Consider the following 16937-nt stretch of genomic DNA (forward strand, 5'->3'; position numbering starts at 1 on the left):
AAATAGACACCCTGTATTGCGTCAAGCAAAATGTCGCGTACGCATGCGTGGACTGATAAATCAAGCGATGAACTGCCCCCCCCATTTAACCATTGTTGCATTTTGTCGCAGGATTCACACTGCAGAAGTACCGGTACTGGATTTGGTTGCATTTAGCAGGATTACAAAAAGGCACGGGGTGTGGAAAGGATTATTCTTGTGATCAACATTGACGCACTGAAATTGCTTGAGCCCAGCAGCATTCGAAACGAGTCACATAATTTCTGTAACAACTGAGGTAAGATGCCCAACGGAGGGTATCAACCATGGGGATTTCTCTGCACTGTCATTTGAAGGAGAAAAGTCCCATTGGTCTCGAGACGAACACTGTCTCCATGCACGATGAAGTTGGTCTGGTTCTTTATATGGCACCCACATTGAGAGAAACGCAGTTACACGTACGTGCCTTTCAGTTGGAAGGCCATGAGCTCAATCATACCGCACCGTTGCCAACCACTCAGAGCTGTTAGCCGCGCCAATTTAGCGCCACTTTTGGTGCCAATTTACCGTAAATAAACCGTGCACCTTGTTATCAAATGAAACATCCTTCAGCTGAACAATCGCCCGGCAGAGAGACATGTACTCCAAACAAAACAGCTTTGCACTATGGCCGCTACGACTTTTTCGGTTTTGGATCGAAATCACATCAGGGAAGGAGTGATTAATCGATCAAGGTTGTGCATGGACGCGATTTTAACACAAACACAGCGACATCTTTCTTTCATTTTTGATCGAGATATTTTATCAAAAACTACATACATGTAGGCCCTACACATTCATCAGAGGCGACGCTACGGCCGTCATGACACAGCAAGCACCAGCGCGTGCTTCTGGTAAATTAGAACATCCTACTGGTCGCAGAGGCACATGACGCGCGCGTACCGTGTCCACGAGCGCTGTGCGTGAAACCGCAGTAATGGCTTCTAATGGACCTCATTCACAAGGCAGCCATGTTGAATTGAAAGAGAAATTCGGGGTTTTGTGTTTTTAGGGAGAACCCAAGAATAAAATTAAACGCAGGGAGACAAGTTCATTACAGATTAACTTCCTTTATTATGATAAATAATTTAAAACGTGCTTTATTATTTCTAAATGTTTAAGCAACATTTTAAAAAAAATTAAAGTGAGGCGTGGAACCTCAAAGTATGGCACCACCCCATCTGATAGACTACTGAATAAGACAGACGCAAGGAATATAATCAAAACCGGTAGGCGAATTGCAGTACATGTATACATGATATACGTGTAGACTTGCATATAAACTGGACAGCAAAAGAAACTTGCCACTTCTGTCAAAGACCACACATAAAAATTCACTCCATAGAAATAAACAATTATTGTACTCAGGTATGCTGCAATACCCCTTACTAATCACATGCCCAAAAGAGATTTTCTTTATAACAAAGAAGAAATTGTGTGTGTGACTTTTGATTCAGTAACCAAATTACTGTGCATGTCAATTTCTTCTTTGTTATAAAGATAATCACTTGCTTTTGGGCATGTGATTAGTAAGGGATATTGCAGCATACCTGTGTACAATAATTGTTTATTTCTATGGAGTGACTTTTTATGTGTGGTCTTTGACAGAAGTGGCAAGTTTCTCTTGCTGTCCAGTTTATTTCGCTGCAGTCCTCATTCCAGACACGATCCAAGCATGGATCTCGGGCGCAGGCACACAGGAATAACATTTCATTCTACAAACACTGATTACGTGTTTGCCTAAACATCATATGAGAGATTGTCGTAATTATAGCACCTGAAACATAATATTTATGGGGAGTGTTGGTTTAACGAACGTTTATCTTTACCCAGCTTTGATTTCATGCCTGCATGTTGAGATATGAAGAATATAACTCCAATTAATTCAAATTCATTTGTCTTTGCTTGTAACACCAAACACTTCGACAAGTAAGTGTTCAAGTAAGACCCCTCCGTAGAGACCATACGTGTCCCACCAAACCATCATCACCAAACTATCACAGAATTCGGATAAATGATCTGGCAAAAATAGACATCAAAACTATTCTTGTAACAAATACGTTATCTTGTCATTTTCAGATAGGAAAACTACATTCCCCATACCCCCGTATGGAAAAGTTTGTAAACAGAAACTCAAATCCCATAAAGTAAAGCGTCTACGTGTAACAGGCCAATAAATAAAACTACGCAGTCCTTGTTATATGATAATACCGCAACAATTTTTGCAGCTGTAAACATATATTCAAGTTACTTGTAAATGTAATCAAATGATCATGAGTTGAGGTTGATACAGGTAAACGTAACTAAACATACTGTGGCAGTAAGTACAAAATCAAGAAGTAGGAAATAAAGATTTTGGAAATCTATATTTACGGACTTCAATGGAACCAGCTCTTGGATTTGCAATTCTACACAGAATAATACACAAAATTTCATGCACATTTACTGGTACTCTCCGTTGATTGGGCACCAGTTGAGCAAGAAGCAGATGAGTCAATTTTAAGTGACATGAATCACTTTCCAAATGCAAGGGTTTTCTCGATGGTAGGGTGGCACAAGGACTGCACAGCATTTCCTTATTGGTGTCAGAAGTGGGATCCTCCAGTCTCAGATGCTCTGCTGGAATTACAGCAGAGAGGGATGTTACCCTAAGAAATGATAGCAGTGGGTCTTTCAGGCCCTAACCTAGAATGCAACACCTCAGCGAGCTTTGAATCACTCAGGTATGAACCGGTACTGTGGGAAATGGTTTTCCTGACAAAGGGCTACCTGTTGATGCCACTTTACTCGTTGGACAACTGAGGATTCTCTGCAATAGTGCTCATGGAATCCAGACCCAGAAGTTTTTGGCAGTGATGCACCAAGCAGCACAGGTGCCGGGACAGCTGACCTCAAGTGAGGAGACCATTTATACAGCAATCTACCACCTGGCACCTCACATACCATGTGTAATTATGCGGACAAGGATGTCAACAAACATCCCCTCTAGACAATGTTGAATTGTTGGTTACATTCTGAATGACAAAAATTCCAGTTTGGTTGTCAAATTTGCTAGAGACAGAAGGATCGGAGCAGTAGAATTTCCCAGTCTAACCCTTAGGTAAATACTCGGAGATCAGCCACTAGGATCCTAAGCTGCTTCCAAACCCAGCCAACAGCTACCAGGATTTTCAGCTCGACACACAAAGCCAAACTGATGATCCAGAAGATTCCAGGGCATCAGCAACACATAATCCCTGCCTCCATTCACAAGACAGACATGAAAGATACCTGTTGCATGTGTTTAATCTCAGCCCACTCATAAGTCAAAAGTTGCCATAATTCTCATCACTCCATAAATAAATTCATTTATATATACATGTATATACAGTATATATTAGATGTGAATTTATGGTTCAGCTGTAGTATCAATGTGTTTACCTACTCAAATAAAATCTCCCCCCCCGCCCTCTTTGTGGATTCTGTTACCATTCATACCAGGCATGAGGGCACTGTTTGCGACATGGACCAAGGCTCCACAATTTATGAGCAGACTTGATAATCTGGACCCGTAGATGACATACGGATACAAAACGAGCAAGCCGCCTATGACTGTGGTGCGTCAAATATACATTTGATTCTGAATGAAACATGGCCAAAAGTGAAAGTTCGGATATATCTTTATACTGCAAACATTCTTTCGACATGGCCGCTGGTTTACAAGCTGACCGTAATGGTGTCACGAATCAGTGACAAGTACGAGTATTCATCAGTTGGGCAACCCTGGCCAACGCTTTACGCACAGGTTACACTGAGTTACAACACAAAATAAAGCAGACATCTTTCCACCAGGAAGTTACCCAACAGTGCACAGCTCATACAACAAAGATCACTATGCTTAATTACTGTTTTAAATGCAACTGAATGCGTGAATCCAGAGAGTCTTGCACACTAGCCAGATACCTGCACTGACTAACGTTCCTATTCAACCTCATGCCAAAGGAGCCATGAGACCCTCCTCCAAAGTACAACGGCTCCAAAATGTCACCGCCCAGGGCTGGCCAATGTGTGGCTGGCCTGCATCACTTCGACTTTGGCAGTTCAAAATTCTTTGGTTATTTCGGATCAGTGGGGAACATACACCGTCTCACATCATCATTTCTAGTCATTCTGCACTCGGCAGCAACAGACCTTGTCACCATAACTGAAAAATCCAAATTTATGCGCCTAAATTCGGAAGACAATCGCACACGACTGTGGCAGCTTCACCAATCAATAGTTGCTACCCAGCCGGACCACCTGCACCATGGCAAGCTGGTGCCTTAGTCTACATCGTGCCCCTTGCAAAGATTCATGTTCATGAAGGCTCCATTCCATGGGCAAAGCAGCTTATCTAAACTTTTTCAAATTTTTTTTCTCCTATTGATCCCCAAAACGATGACCACGTCGTAAAAATATTCTTTAGATTACAATTTATTATTTTATACAGTAATGATACAATCACTGTCCTCTTTCAGATCTCCGATTCAGATTTTGGCATTGTCTTCCATGCAATATACCTCAATTTGATAGTGCTGGCAGTAAAACATCTTGCTCAAGGACACACTTCCACAAGTCCCTCAGGAAATTCACGTACCCCCGAAAAAATCAACTGGGAACCAGTCACAAGCGTTATAAACCACATGACTTTTTGGCTGGTAACATGTTTCAGCTGAGCAAGTATCTTCTGTGCTTACTATATCTGTTGCATTTAGAACCTCCTTGGAACTTTGGTGCTCCAGATGGTGAGACTGATCTCAAATCCATCAATGAGATGGCACTTACATAACCATTACAAAAATATTCTTGCCTGGTGCTAGCCTGCCGTTATCGCCGCCTCTCGCCGTTATCGCCGCCTCTCGCCGTTATCGCCGCCTCTCGCCGTTATCGCCGCCTCTCGCCTTTCTGTGTCCTCTTTTTCTCTTTCTCTTTCCGTTCCAGCGCCTTCAGTCGGTCTTTCTCCCGTTGCTGTCGCTCCATCTCCCGCCTCTTCTCATGCTCCGCCTTCTGTTTCTCCCGCTGCTCCCTCACTGCCCGGTCTACGCTCTCTTTGTTGGTGTTGGGTGCCATCAGCACTGAGTGAGAACCTGCTCAGGAATCTAACAACTGACATTTTGCGGGGAATACAGCACTAATTGAAGTGTAGTCATAAAGGCATGACATGAACTTTCCTTTTCCTTCAATCCGACTCTGCCAAATGCATCAGGAATGCAACAGTGTCAGGACTTTGTTGTATATTGCCGACCAACAAATAGCCAAAAACACAAGTGGCAGGGTGCACTGTGCCACTGCGCTCAGCCGAGGCATTTGTTCATCCGCAAATCCACTGTTGCATTTTGTTGCATTTTGCTGCATTTTGTTGCACCTCTTCTGTAGTACGTTGCATTCATCATGGCCCACATTTGAGAAGTGCTGCACACATTTAGCACTGTGCCTGGAGAAAACCTGAGAGAAAGTCAGGTTAATAAGGACACTGTATTTTGCTGGAGGATCTGGCCTCAGGGTCTGGTGCCCAGAGACCAGAGGACAGCTGTACATATCAAGTTGCTGGCCACAAAGAAAGCTATCTATATCTTTAACCTGCATCTCTCTGACCATAATCATAACTATGATGGACTGGAACCCCATAAATGGAATTAGAACATACATGTTCCTTTTATGCCAAGGAATCCTGGCTTAACACCAGCCTGGTGGCCTCTGTCGGCTTAAGACAGGGGTATTTGTCAGTTCACTGATGTACGTCGGTATCAGTGCTGTATGGTTGGAACATTTGAGTGCCTGTGTGGTTGAAATTCTAAGGCTTATCAAGGATGGACTCAACCAACAAACTTTAGATCAATCTTCAATTTCCGTCAATGATTATTAAAAAGCTGTAACAGCCCTTTTGTTTTCCAGATCAGCTTTTCAAACTTTAGGCATAATCTTGAAATTGAAACTTAAAAAGTGCATAAAGGATACAGCCTTCTGATCTCGTTGGTCTATCTTCTTCGTCATCTTCTTCATCAGTAAGGACAGCAGTTAAGGAAAAAATGCAAAGTGCCAACAGCCGATGACAGTAGAAATACTGCCCGGTGTATGCTTTGACAGTGGGATCTTAACGCCAATCCTATTCAAGTAGTGCACTCCACAATACTATGCACGCCCAACATTTATTTGAAAAAGGTCTTTTTGTCATCCAGCCAGAGTAGGAAGTAGCTTGAGCCACTTTTAAGTTCAAGGCCTCGAAAAGAATTTTGCACAATGTAAATCAACAGACACCCTCATCGTTTGTCAACCATATGGTGTCCATTTGCATCAGGATACCAGACTGAGTCATACATCAAAACAAAGAGCTGAGTTTACTCTTTCGGATCCGCGCTAGAACACAATTACAAGAAAGCAGCCCTAAGGACTCATTTTGTAGGAACCAGCCACTTTTAGGGTTGACTCTTTACCGGTTACTTAGGTGGTGTGAGTCGACCTATGGAAGAAATTTTCAATTGACTGTGTGTGATCGCCACCCCACAGAGTTATCAGTATTAACCTTGTCCCAAGCTGGAGTACCTGCTTCAGTATATCTGAGCTCTGGGGAAGAATTCTGCATTAGATAATCACAGTGTACGAGTCTCATATACACCAACAAGCTTAAAAGGGGGAGGCCTCTGTTTCAGCAATTTTAGCGAGGAGAGGGGTCTCAAAACCTTAAAGCCTTAATAGTTAACCCTCCTCAATCCTTCAAAAATCTTTCGGGAGGTTTTGGAGGATTGAGGGTGAATGGCAAAAGTGCATGGCTGATTGCAAAGGATGCCATGTGTGAAGGTCGTGGGTTAGACCTTGTGTTGTTCTTGCTCAGTCGTGCATGAATTCAGCCCGATATTTCTTTTGAATCAACCGCACTGCTCAAGAATGCCGCACTGCCTAAAAATAATGAGAGGAATTGCAGGATTTTGAAGGATTGAGGCAGTAGGCACACTTCCAAATAATAACCTTTTCGAGAATTTTTGGAGGATTTTGGCTGAATGTAAATTTTTCATGTTGAAAATCGGAGGATCTTGGAGGATCGAGGATGATTCCGGGTAAAAAGGCCTAGGGGGTTTGGATTCAAGGAACAAGTTATAAAATTGTATACACAGGCACTGTTCAAAAGACTCCACCACGATGATGGTCCATATGGAATTCTTTCCAAGCTCTGTCACAACGATTTAACAGTACATGTTCCATGAGTTGCTCCCACTTAGAGAAGAGTCAAAGGATATCTGCTCTCACCATCCACGACCTCAGCGTATCGGGCCAGCAATCTTTGCTTGTCTTTGTTGTTCTTGGGGCTGCTGATGTCCTTCTTGCTCTGTGTGGAGGCGTGCCGCTCCATGATGGAAGACATCTTTTCATCTGTGGAAAGTTCCTCTGTTCGGGATGAGAAACAGTTGACAACATTAAACCAAAAAAATGTTAAAGAGGTTTCAAGGGGAAACTTGAGTCTGTCAAATTTTCTCCCTTCCGTCCTTGTGTATTTTAACCTCATTTTCCTGAATCGCTCAAAAATAAACCTGATGGTTTGTCGGATTTTACAGAACTGTAAATCAGTCAACCTCTCTGCTTAGTTTGCTAGTATTGCTTAATAACACAACTCCACAAACGCTTAGTTCCGTGCTCTCCAACGTGGTGGAGGGACTTCTCATTTTCTAGCGTGCCATATTCTGCCATCAGGTACATGTACCTTTTTTACCGGCTTCTTTTTCGAGTCTGGTCTGGCTGTTGGACGCCTGCCATCTCTTCAGGATTTCTCTGCACGTTTCTTCCACTGGTTCCTCCTGTCAACGTTAAAAACATACAGGTAAATATCAGGTAAAGGCCAAAATGAGAAAAAGTGTGGTAGTTCTGCTTTCTATCAAGTGGCATCTGAAAGAAGGGTGGATGGAACGGTGGGTGAGAACATTTTTTCCACCATATTCCATACTGATTCAGTGTGCAGTCACGGCAGTGCAGCTAAGTGTTAAATTAACTGGTTAAATATAGCAGCACTATTGAGAGCTTAGGAGGCATTTGTTTCAAATGAAGGCAAACAGGACTGCCAACTTGTATTCTTAAAAAGAAAACTGGCCACAATGGGCCCTCAACGCGGCTGTATCTTGTGCTGGAACGTAGGCATCAGTTTTCACAATTTTCATGGGCAATGTTTGCTCCTTTTCCCTTCCCACAATGCCTTTCTACCGTTGTGCAAAACCACTCATACAGTATCAGAAATAACTTGAATAAGGCTTATTCAAGAGGCTGGACTACAGCAAGTAGGCCCACTACTAGTTCAAACTAAAACTACAGGCCTACACTACAGGGCAATAATGTCTGGCGTGTCCAAGGTTGGACGACATCTACATTACATTGTGACTAATGTAGACGTCGTCCAACCAGGGCTAGGCTTGGCCAAGACGATCATGAACGCGCCTAGCCCCACTAGTGTGGCACAGACTCTCACTCCCGATCCATCCTTAGCCACACATCCGTGTGCGCAATTTCATGTCGACGTATTGAACATTTCGGCGCACCCACTTATCACCGTAGGCGTAATTTGTTTTGCACACGGACAAGATTCTTGACCTTTCCGCTTTCTAAAAACCATTTATTGAATGATTTCACTCACATTATTCAGGTATTTTCCAGTCTTTTTGCCTTTATCCATTCAATCTAATGGGCTCACTCTCTCAGTCGCCATCTTTAAAATTAGGTTGTTGAGCATTACGTCACTTGACCCCTCATCGTCTCGACGGCTGTTCCATGTCAAGACATATGTAAAACACGGACTGGTCGATAAGATACTACATGTACTAATGGACTCTTCCAAAACTTTGGCAGCAGTTTAGATGTCTTGACATGGAACAGCTGTCGAGACGATGAGGGGTCAAGTGACGTAACGTTCAACGACTTTATTTTAAAGATGGCGACTGTGAGAGCGAGCCTGTGAGATTGAATGGATAAAGGCAAAAAGACTGGTAAATACCTGAATAACGTGAGTGTTTGGAAAGCGGAAAGGTCAAGAATCATGTTCGTGAGCAAAACAAATTACGATGATAAGTGGGTGCGCCGAAATGTCCAATACGTCGACACGAAATTGCGTATACGGGTGTGTGGCTAAGGATGGATCGGGAGTGAGAGTCCGTGCCACACTAGGGCTAGAATGCGCCACGACTATTTTACTCACAGTTATCTCAGCTAAAATACCCATCAGTGTCTCCATTTTGTCTTCATCTGTTGAGTCATCTGTATCGACGACTCCAAGGATGTAAGAACCGAACACCTCATCGTCAATATTTATTTCTTTCAATCGTTTTGACAGCCAGTCTTCGAACTCTGAGACAGAATTGGACAGCGTGCACATGGCCGCTGCCATCTTGGGATGCTTTTTCTATCAACTGGTGCTCGGAAATAGAATTTTTGTGCGCATTATACGAACGTTATGCGCGAGCCAGACGCGGACACCAGTTATAGACTGTCATACGACTGTTTCATGATTAGTTAATAAACTTTCAATGGGACAGGCGCAGAGGGTGTCTCGGCCGCGCGCCAAAGAAGAAGATACCGGTCAAAGCAATACGCAAAATACGAACGCTTATTTTCTTATTTTCAAACATTTAACAGTTTTGAGGTCGGCTTAAAGGCAGAGTTAGCAAACATTTTTGATAAAAGACGGAACAGATGAGGGGAACAAATGCATGGCATTTCAAATTGAAATTAGGGGTTAAGCTCTCCGAGTAACTTGGACTCTACAAATCAGGATTATAGGGGGGCCTATTACTGGACTTTCAGCTAAACGATGTATAGTGGTGTTATAGGTTCAAGTGAAGACGTATATGCATATCATTCATCAGAAAACTCTTTTTATAGAGGGAAAGCTAATCAAACTGATGCATCTTTGATGAGTACATTTACACACCTAAAACAACAGAAAAAAGTTACACTTAGAGTCATTTATATAACCATTATTCGTCATCCTACTACGTACGCAAGTGCAAATGAGGATCACGCAATCCAATAAAGAAGACTTGCATCTAATTTCAAATACTTTTACAATTGGTCGTAGTATCTTTATGTATATCACTTTTTTAACCTTTGGACATGGTCGGGGTACTATATGATCGCCGGACCACGTCCAAACGTTTAAAAAGGGGATTTGTAGAGTCGAAGTTACTCGGACCCTATGCTCGGACTAGGGTTCAGTGAGTCACATCTTCATTAACGAGAACCTTGTTTCAGGGACTTCGATGCATGAATATATTGCTGGGATGAAGTTTAACAAATATTCTACGCAATGCTTCATGACAAAGGTGAGACCTCCGTTTTAAATACCCGATGATGAAATAAAGTTCATGCACCAACAATCCACATATTTTCAGCACAAATTGATCAGTCTTACGAGAAGGACTCGTTACAGACCTCAAAAATACTGCCAACGGGGAAAGTTTATTTTTATAGCAAGTTGTTTTTGACAACCAACAGTGAGGTTTTCATGCACATCCCAAGTTTTCGTCTGAGGAGGGTACGTATCACATTCAAATAAAAAGAAGACAGGAAATAATTTCTTATTCACGTTGTTAAATATACAGATTTGGGTTTAATTCTTAATACTTGTTTTCAAGGAGAAAAATTAAGGTTCTAACATTCAAATGACAACAGAAACTTCTTTTTACCGCTATAGCAATCTACAGGCATCAGGCTTAAAATCTAATCTACATGAACTGTACAATTCAGTGATAAATATTCAAAATTACTCATGAATATGCAGTGCTGAACAGTGAGATAATTTTTCAAGTGAACAACGAACTGGTTAGGTGTACTTCGTTTGGTCAGATATGCAGTTGGAGTCAGTTAGATCCTTTCATTGGACCATTATTCAAAGTGAAATATCCACAGGGTAACTGACCTATGGGCCTTATTCATGTGTTTACTTTAACTGCATTAGCAGCTGTCGCTTCAGGGTACTGCTGCATGATTTGATGTCCCTGACTAACATGACTTGCAAGACTTAGCTCACAATTTCTAATCGTTTTTACACAAGCATAATGTATGACGTTCAAATTCATTTGGTTCAAACTTTCAAGGCTTTTCATGTATTAGGTGCCAGGGGAAACCAAACTGGCAACCGTGACAGTTGAGGGTTTGGATAAAAAGGGCTGTGACAGGGCCAACTGTTTTTGGTACATAATTTATGTATAGTCTAGTTACCAGACCATTAGATTTTGACAACTTTTTCAGACTCATGTTCTGTGATTTTGGACGTATTCAATGCTCGGAAGTATCTAACACTTAAAAACTACCTTTCTTCTCAGATTTCCTCACATGCTACACAACGGTAACTTTTCTCAACTTTTTTAACATTTGTTTTTGAACACGTGTACTTACTGCCACATTTGTTTATGTTCTGTTAACCATTGCTTTCTAAATAAACTGGCATGCGCACCTTGCATTAAAGACACTGCGTCACACATTGCATCAATGGTAGCTACCCAATTTACAAATTATACCTAAGTGAAAATATCAGGTCTGGGAACCAGACTAAATTTATGTACAATTAACAACTTGTTTTTACACATTTAGAGCATACGGGCTGTTTTAAACATATACCGACTGATTCTACAGAACTGCCACGGGCTATGCAAAATGTGGCTGGGTACCAGCTCTGAGCAATATGCACCATGGCATTTTGGCTGGTAACCAGTGTTTGCTGGGTAACTGTTCTCTGTGCAAAGCGAATTGTTGCTTAGCAGGTCCAAGGAATTTACAGCAGAAGTTTGTGAACATTTCTAAAACACTGACCCCTATTGCTGCTGTTCTAAGCTTAGAAACTTTCATATCAATATCATAAACAACAGAGACAATAACAAACAGAATACGTGACCTTTGTTTACAAAATGATGGGTCAATGTCATAGCCAGGCAAATACAAACTGTTCAAGGTACAGTGTACACACATCAACAAAGAAGGTACCTGTATAATGAACCAGCCCAGCAAAAACGGAAGACTCTTTGGTGAGAGAAAAAATTACCAAAGATCACACAGTCTTCTTAAAACCTACACTCTATCATTAGACAGCACACGATACTGATTATTACATGTATACCTCAGTTGTACAATGTGAGAGTAAAGTGGGAAAAAAAGGAAAAGAGAGGAAGTGGAATCAAGTTCACAGGTGCAACGACACAGGGAAAAATGCAACCATTAATCACAGATGCACATTTATAATAAGTAATAATAACAAATTACAAACTACTTGTCAATTAAATTCCACAGTTAATGCTCCTCATTTGTTTAGGTTTTAATAAGAGACATTACAACAGGGTGGATTTCATTTAAACAACGAAACCTATCAAAAACACGCCATTGAATTCTCCAAGAAACATTAAATAATGAGCTATCAACAAGCAGATATCTTTAAACACAGACTTATTATCCATCATACATTACCAAACTGCATCAAACATTAAACAACTATATTAAGGAACACAAAAACTTGTAAGGTACCACTTTTCCTTATATTTTAATACACTAAATTAGGAAACCGCCTATTTTACCATCAATATTAACCATGCATGGATTCTACTCCCAACTTGTTAAAAGATATTTAATAATGTTAATTAGGGCCAAAAGAAAATGCAGCTGGAAATCACTTAATCCCTTACACTTTCCCATTTAAAAGCTAGAACTACCAAAAAGAGCTTATGACAATCATCGACAAAATAATGCTAGTAATGTCCAAATGCTTCTACCCCAAGTCAACAGTTTGAAGCACCATCGAAGGTAACTAAGTTCTAAGGACTGCTGTTTCACATGGCACAACTCCATGGAAATTTGTGAAGATCCAATGCACCCGGGGATACATTGCTTCACTTTGTACAATATTTACATGATTGGAAAACTTTATAAGTAACCCCAGTGGGAAAAAAAAAGAAGCAAGAAAAGATGACCAAACAAAACTTGAAGTTTATGGAAAAGGTCAAATTTTAGTTTAAAAAGGGCCCAGTGCCAACAATCCTATGTTGCAGAGAAATATTCGTGGGAAACTGGCCAAGTCCATTTAACTCCCTTTTGAAAAAAAAAAAAACACAGAAATTCTCAATGCTGAAACACACTGAGAGGCTATACTCAGTAACGCAGACAAAAACGCAAATGAGAAATTTTTTAAGGAATGACCAAAAAGGACAAGAAAAGGACTGCTCTGCTTTTTACTTTTTCTTGCTCTTGCTTCTGGTGCGCATTCCACCATTCTCAGCGGGCATGTCGCCTAAATCCCTCGTCTTCCACGCTCTCTGCCTTCAGCATCCTTGTTGACTGTAGGGAAAACCAAAAGATGCTTCAAAGACACATGAAAGTAGTGTTTATTAAAACCCCTCCTATGTGGAAGTCACAAGATGAATCTTTTCGTCATATCAATACACTTTCTCATACAATAAATACCAGAGTTTGCTTTCGTGCGTTGAAATTCGAACACAGTATTCTCCACCGTCCACCCCACCATTTATCTTCCCGTGCCAACGCCCATTATTAGAAAAAGGCAACATTACTCATGACGCAAAGGACCGGCAGCGTCATCCGGAATTGTGAAAGCCACTGCGTACACCAATGTGTACGGGGGGAAGGGGGGGTCTGAACAGTTTGGCATTTCATGCCTACGTACTTTATGGACGGCCCCTAAGAAATCAATCACATGTTAGTTTACAAGGTCATTTTAAGTAAAAGGAGCATGGATGATGGCAAAGGAGGTGCTGTTGTCACAATTTACTTGAATGGCTTATGTCTCAAGGCTGGACAACCTGTTAAGACTTATGATGGACTAGATTACAACAATATTTAAGATACTACAATTTCCAGATGTTAAAAGAAGTCAAGTGTACGGTTAGAAACTTTACGTTGTACATTTGAAACTAGACAGAGAGGCCTTTTTCTCTGCAAAATAACGATGTACACGTCTTCTTTATCAAGTGAGACAATGGCCGTCTCCAGTGCAAAGTGTTGTTGTTAAAGTGTTGATCCATTAACTCTGGCTCCAAACAATGCAAACAATATACGACATGTACTCTGTAAACACTGTGCGCTGCAGGGCGGCCTTTGTCTGTAACAAGAAAGATGTGCGTCATGTGGGCCAGGAAGACTGCCTTCAAGACCTTCTTTACTGGGCAGCCATCTTAGATCTTGTTTCCTGAATCTTTTAACTGTTGTTAACTGTTGAATGTGGTGTTAGCAAACTGATTTATGATTCCAAGCCTCCCAGTTAGTATTTTTCAAAATCTGGCTTCAAACAGCTACATTTAATCATAAATTTTAAATTAGTCATCAGAACAGATCAGTACTACATATAATTTGTAATAAAAACTAATTTTAATGCTTTCATAGCTACCAGTAGACTCAAGTTCATAAAATGAAGAGTTAACCTTGCTTCAATAAGGCCAACTCATGAATGAAGCTCATAAAATAGGCTTAAAAATGCATGTGATTATCAAATTCTTAGCTATAATTATAAGAGTATTTTCTTGCAAAAGCAAACAATGGCTTGTAAAAAGAAGGGCTGGAAACTACTTTGCAATGAGTGTGATATTGATTTTTAAAATAGTAATTACCGATGGTGATTATCATCTTTAGAAGAACTATCTTCAAAAATCATCAGTTAACCCAAGAAAGTTAAAAAAGCAACTGAAAGATGAGGAAATAAATTTTAAGATGATGTATACATCTTCAATACTCATATTTTCCTGAGTTTTTGAAGGGAAGTATTTGTCACTGCTCCTAAAGCAGCTTAATTATTGGTCTACAACCCTGCACACCTAGTGGACTGAAAATGACGGTCGAAGGTCAAAGGTCAAGAGGGGCCTTACCTTCATCTTTCTTGGCCTTTTTGTCCTTGGATTTGCCCATTGGGGTCTTCTTGCGGGGAGCGGCCGCCTGTTGGTTCTCTCGTCGTCGGCGTAGCTGGAAGGTTAGGACTATCCAGAGCAGCCAGGCCTGAAAGAGGGACACGCCTGCCAGAATGCTAACCCTGCAAGATGAGAGGCAAACTCCGCATGCAAAATGGGGATAGTGATGACGACATCAGTTCTTCAAAGCCTTGACAAATCTACCAGTCTTTGTACACATTTTTCCGCCCAATAACTTGCTCATTTTGAAGACACATATCCCTATTCAAACAGGTCAAATCAATGAGTCTTTTAACAACATGTCCCATGATAAATGACAACTTCTTCCTCAATCAATTTTCAATTCTGTTGACTTTGCCCATACATTTTTGTACCTTATGTGTATATAACTAGCAACAGATGAAGTCCTTTGTCAAACGCTAATCAGGATGGAAACCCCTCTGCTCTACCGCAAACTGACAAAGATCTCTGGGTTTTTTTCCCCTCCAGTTTTTGGGCTGTACATCAGGACTAAGCGTCCAGTTGAACCCACTCCAAATTACGGGATGAACTCTTTGTAACAATATCAAAAAATTACCCAGTCAACCTGTCAGACAACAAAAAAGAAAGGTTTTTGACATTTTTTGTTGAGAAGTACAAATGATCACATTTGCACTTCATTATGTTTATAGGAATTAATGACCTCTTGTTCAACACTGACAATGTTGACATACTGAAAACAGTCACTTTATAATCTTCTGTCATGTCTGAAAGTTGTTATGGAGCACACTGAAAAACAAAATTAATATATTTTTCCCCGATCGGTTTCCCTTTGAATTTGGAAAGGTTCCTATTGTGCACACTCACGTACCTGTTTCCCATAATCACCACAAATTCACACGCCTTTTCTGCTATAATGCCGATAAACCTCCCACTCATTTCAAAACAACAAAATCTGAAAACACAACACAACTTGATCTGCAGCCAATAAAAGTAAAACCTCTTATTTCTGCATCCAAAGAATGCCTTTCAAATAACTTTAAAACCCTCAATCGGGGGATACCAGAGTTGGACTTTTGGCCAACCGGGATACCGTACCTGATGACCGGTGGTAATTGAAGTTGCCCGCCTTGTATGTCCAGTCCGCTGTTCTCCAGCTTGCCCAGTCCAAACCAGAACACCAGAACAGTCAAGGTCCACCCACGCTGAGGCGGGCAATCAGGAAAAGAACCAGCCAGCAGACTAAACCTACAAACCGGACCACAGGGGAGTATATGCAATGTTAAACATTTTGTCACAGTCCTGGCACCCAAAATAGACCTTCTTTCATTATGAGAAAAAAAAATTACCTAGTGTGGGATTTGAACCTGCAATCGCTAGAATACTTCAACCAACCAGCCCTATGTTGGTGGTTATTCCAGTCTGTCAATATCTTTAACCCTAAAGCCCTGGCAGACTCAGCACAGTCCATCAGGTGGAACAGCTTTGAAGCACTGGGCAACAGCGGCCGAACAAACTGGTCATTAAAGAATACCACCGTTGGATCTTCTGGTGTCTGGCAACCACAGACTCCCAAGCTGGTTGGCCTTTGGGAGAGTTGACCTGTTGGTTCTTGTTACACTGGGCAGACAAGCCATTTTGGCAAAGACACAGACTGATGCGTCTGGCCGAGTTTGTAGCCAAAATGGGCTGGAGGGTTAGGGTTAATGAGTGCCAGTCTGAGGCTATAAAACCCAAAACACCATGTAGCCAGTGACCACACCCCAAAGATAAGATACAAGTGATATCAGCAATGTCGTAAGCCTGGATAGTGTTAAATGGATATGGATGTGGCTTTTTGAATTCAATCATCAAACTATGTAGAGAAACTATCTATGTAGGTGCCTACACTTACATGGTATTCTCACAGATGGACACAGAAATTGACTGGATTAGAACCTTCAATCCTCCAGAATGCAAGTACCATGCTAGATCATGTGTAAAACCAACTTCTTTGACACACCCTAACATGAATGCACTTGGGCTTTGACAAGTCTGCAAGAC

The 16937-nt window shown here is 41.2% G+C and overlaps 1 protein-coding gene across 1 annotated transcript; it reads right to left on the reverse strand.

Moving 5' to 3' along the window:
• Positions 1-1068: 1068 nt before the first annotated feature.
• On the reverse strand, positions 1069-9426 carry ccdc43 (coiled-coil domain containing 43). Its single transcript, XM_022227695.2, has 5 exons — positions 9212-9426; positions 7733-7826; positions 7272-7419; positions 5995-6041; positions 1069-5111 (listed from the first exon to the last, which is right to left on the reverse strand). The coding sequence occupies exons 1-5, from the start codon at positions 9398-9400 to the stop codon at positions 4921-4923; spliced, it is 669 nt and encodes a 222-aa protein (XP_022083387.2). The 5' UTR covers positions 9401-9426; the 3' UTR covers positions 1069-4920.
• Between the last annotated feature and the right edge of the window lie 7511 nt (positions 9427-16937).

Source organism: Acanthaster planci, linkage group LG02 (genome assembly GCF_054643075.1).
Source record: "Acanthaster planci isolate LZ-2023a linkage group LG02, COTS_SCS, whole genome shotgun sequence".
In the NCBI taxonomy this organism is placed as follows: domain Eukaryota; kingdom Metazoa; phylum Echinodermata; class Asteroidea; order Valvatida; family Acanthasteridae; genus Acanthaster; species Acanthaster planci.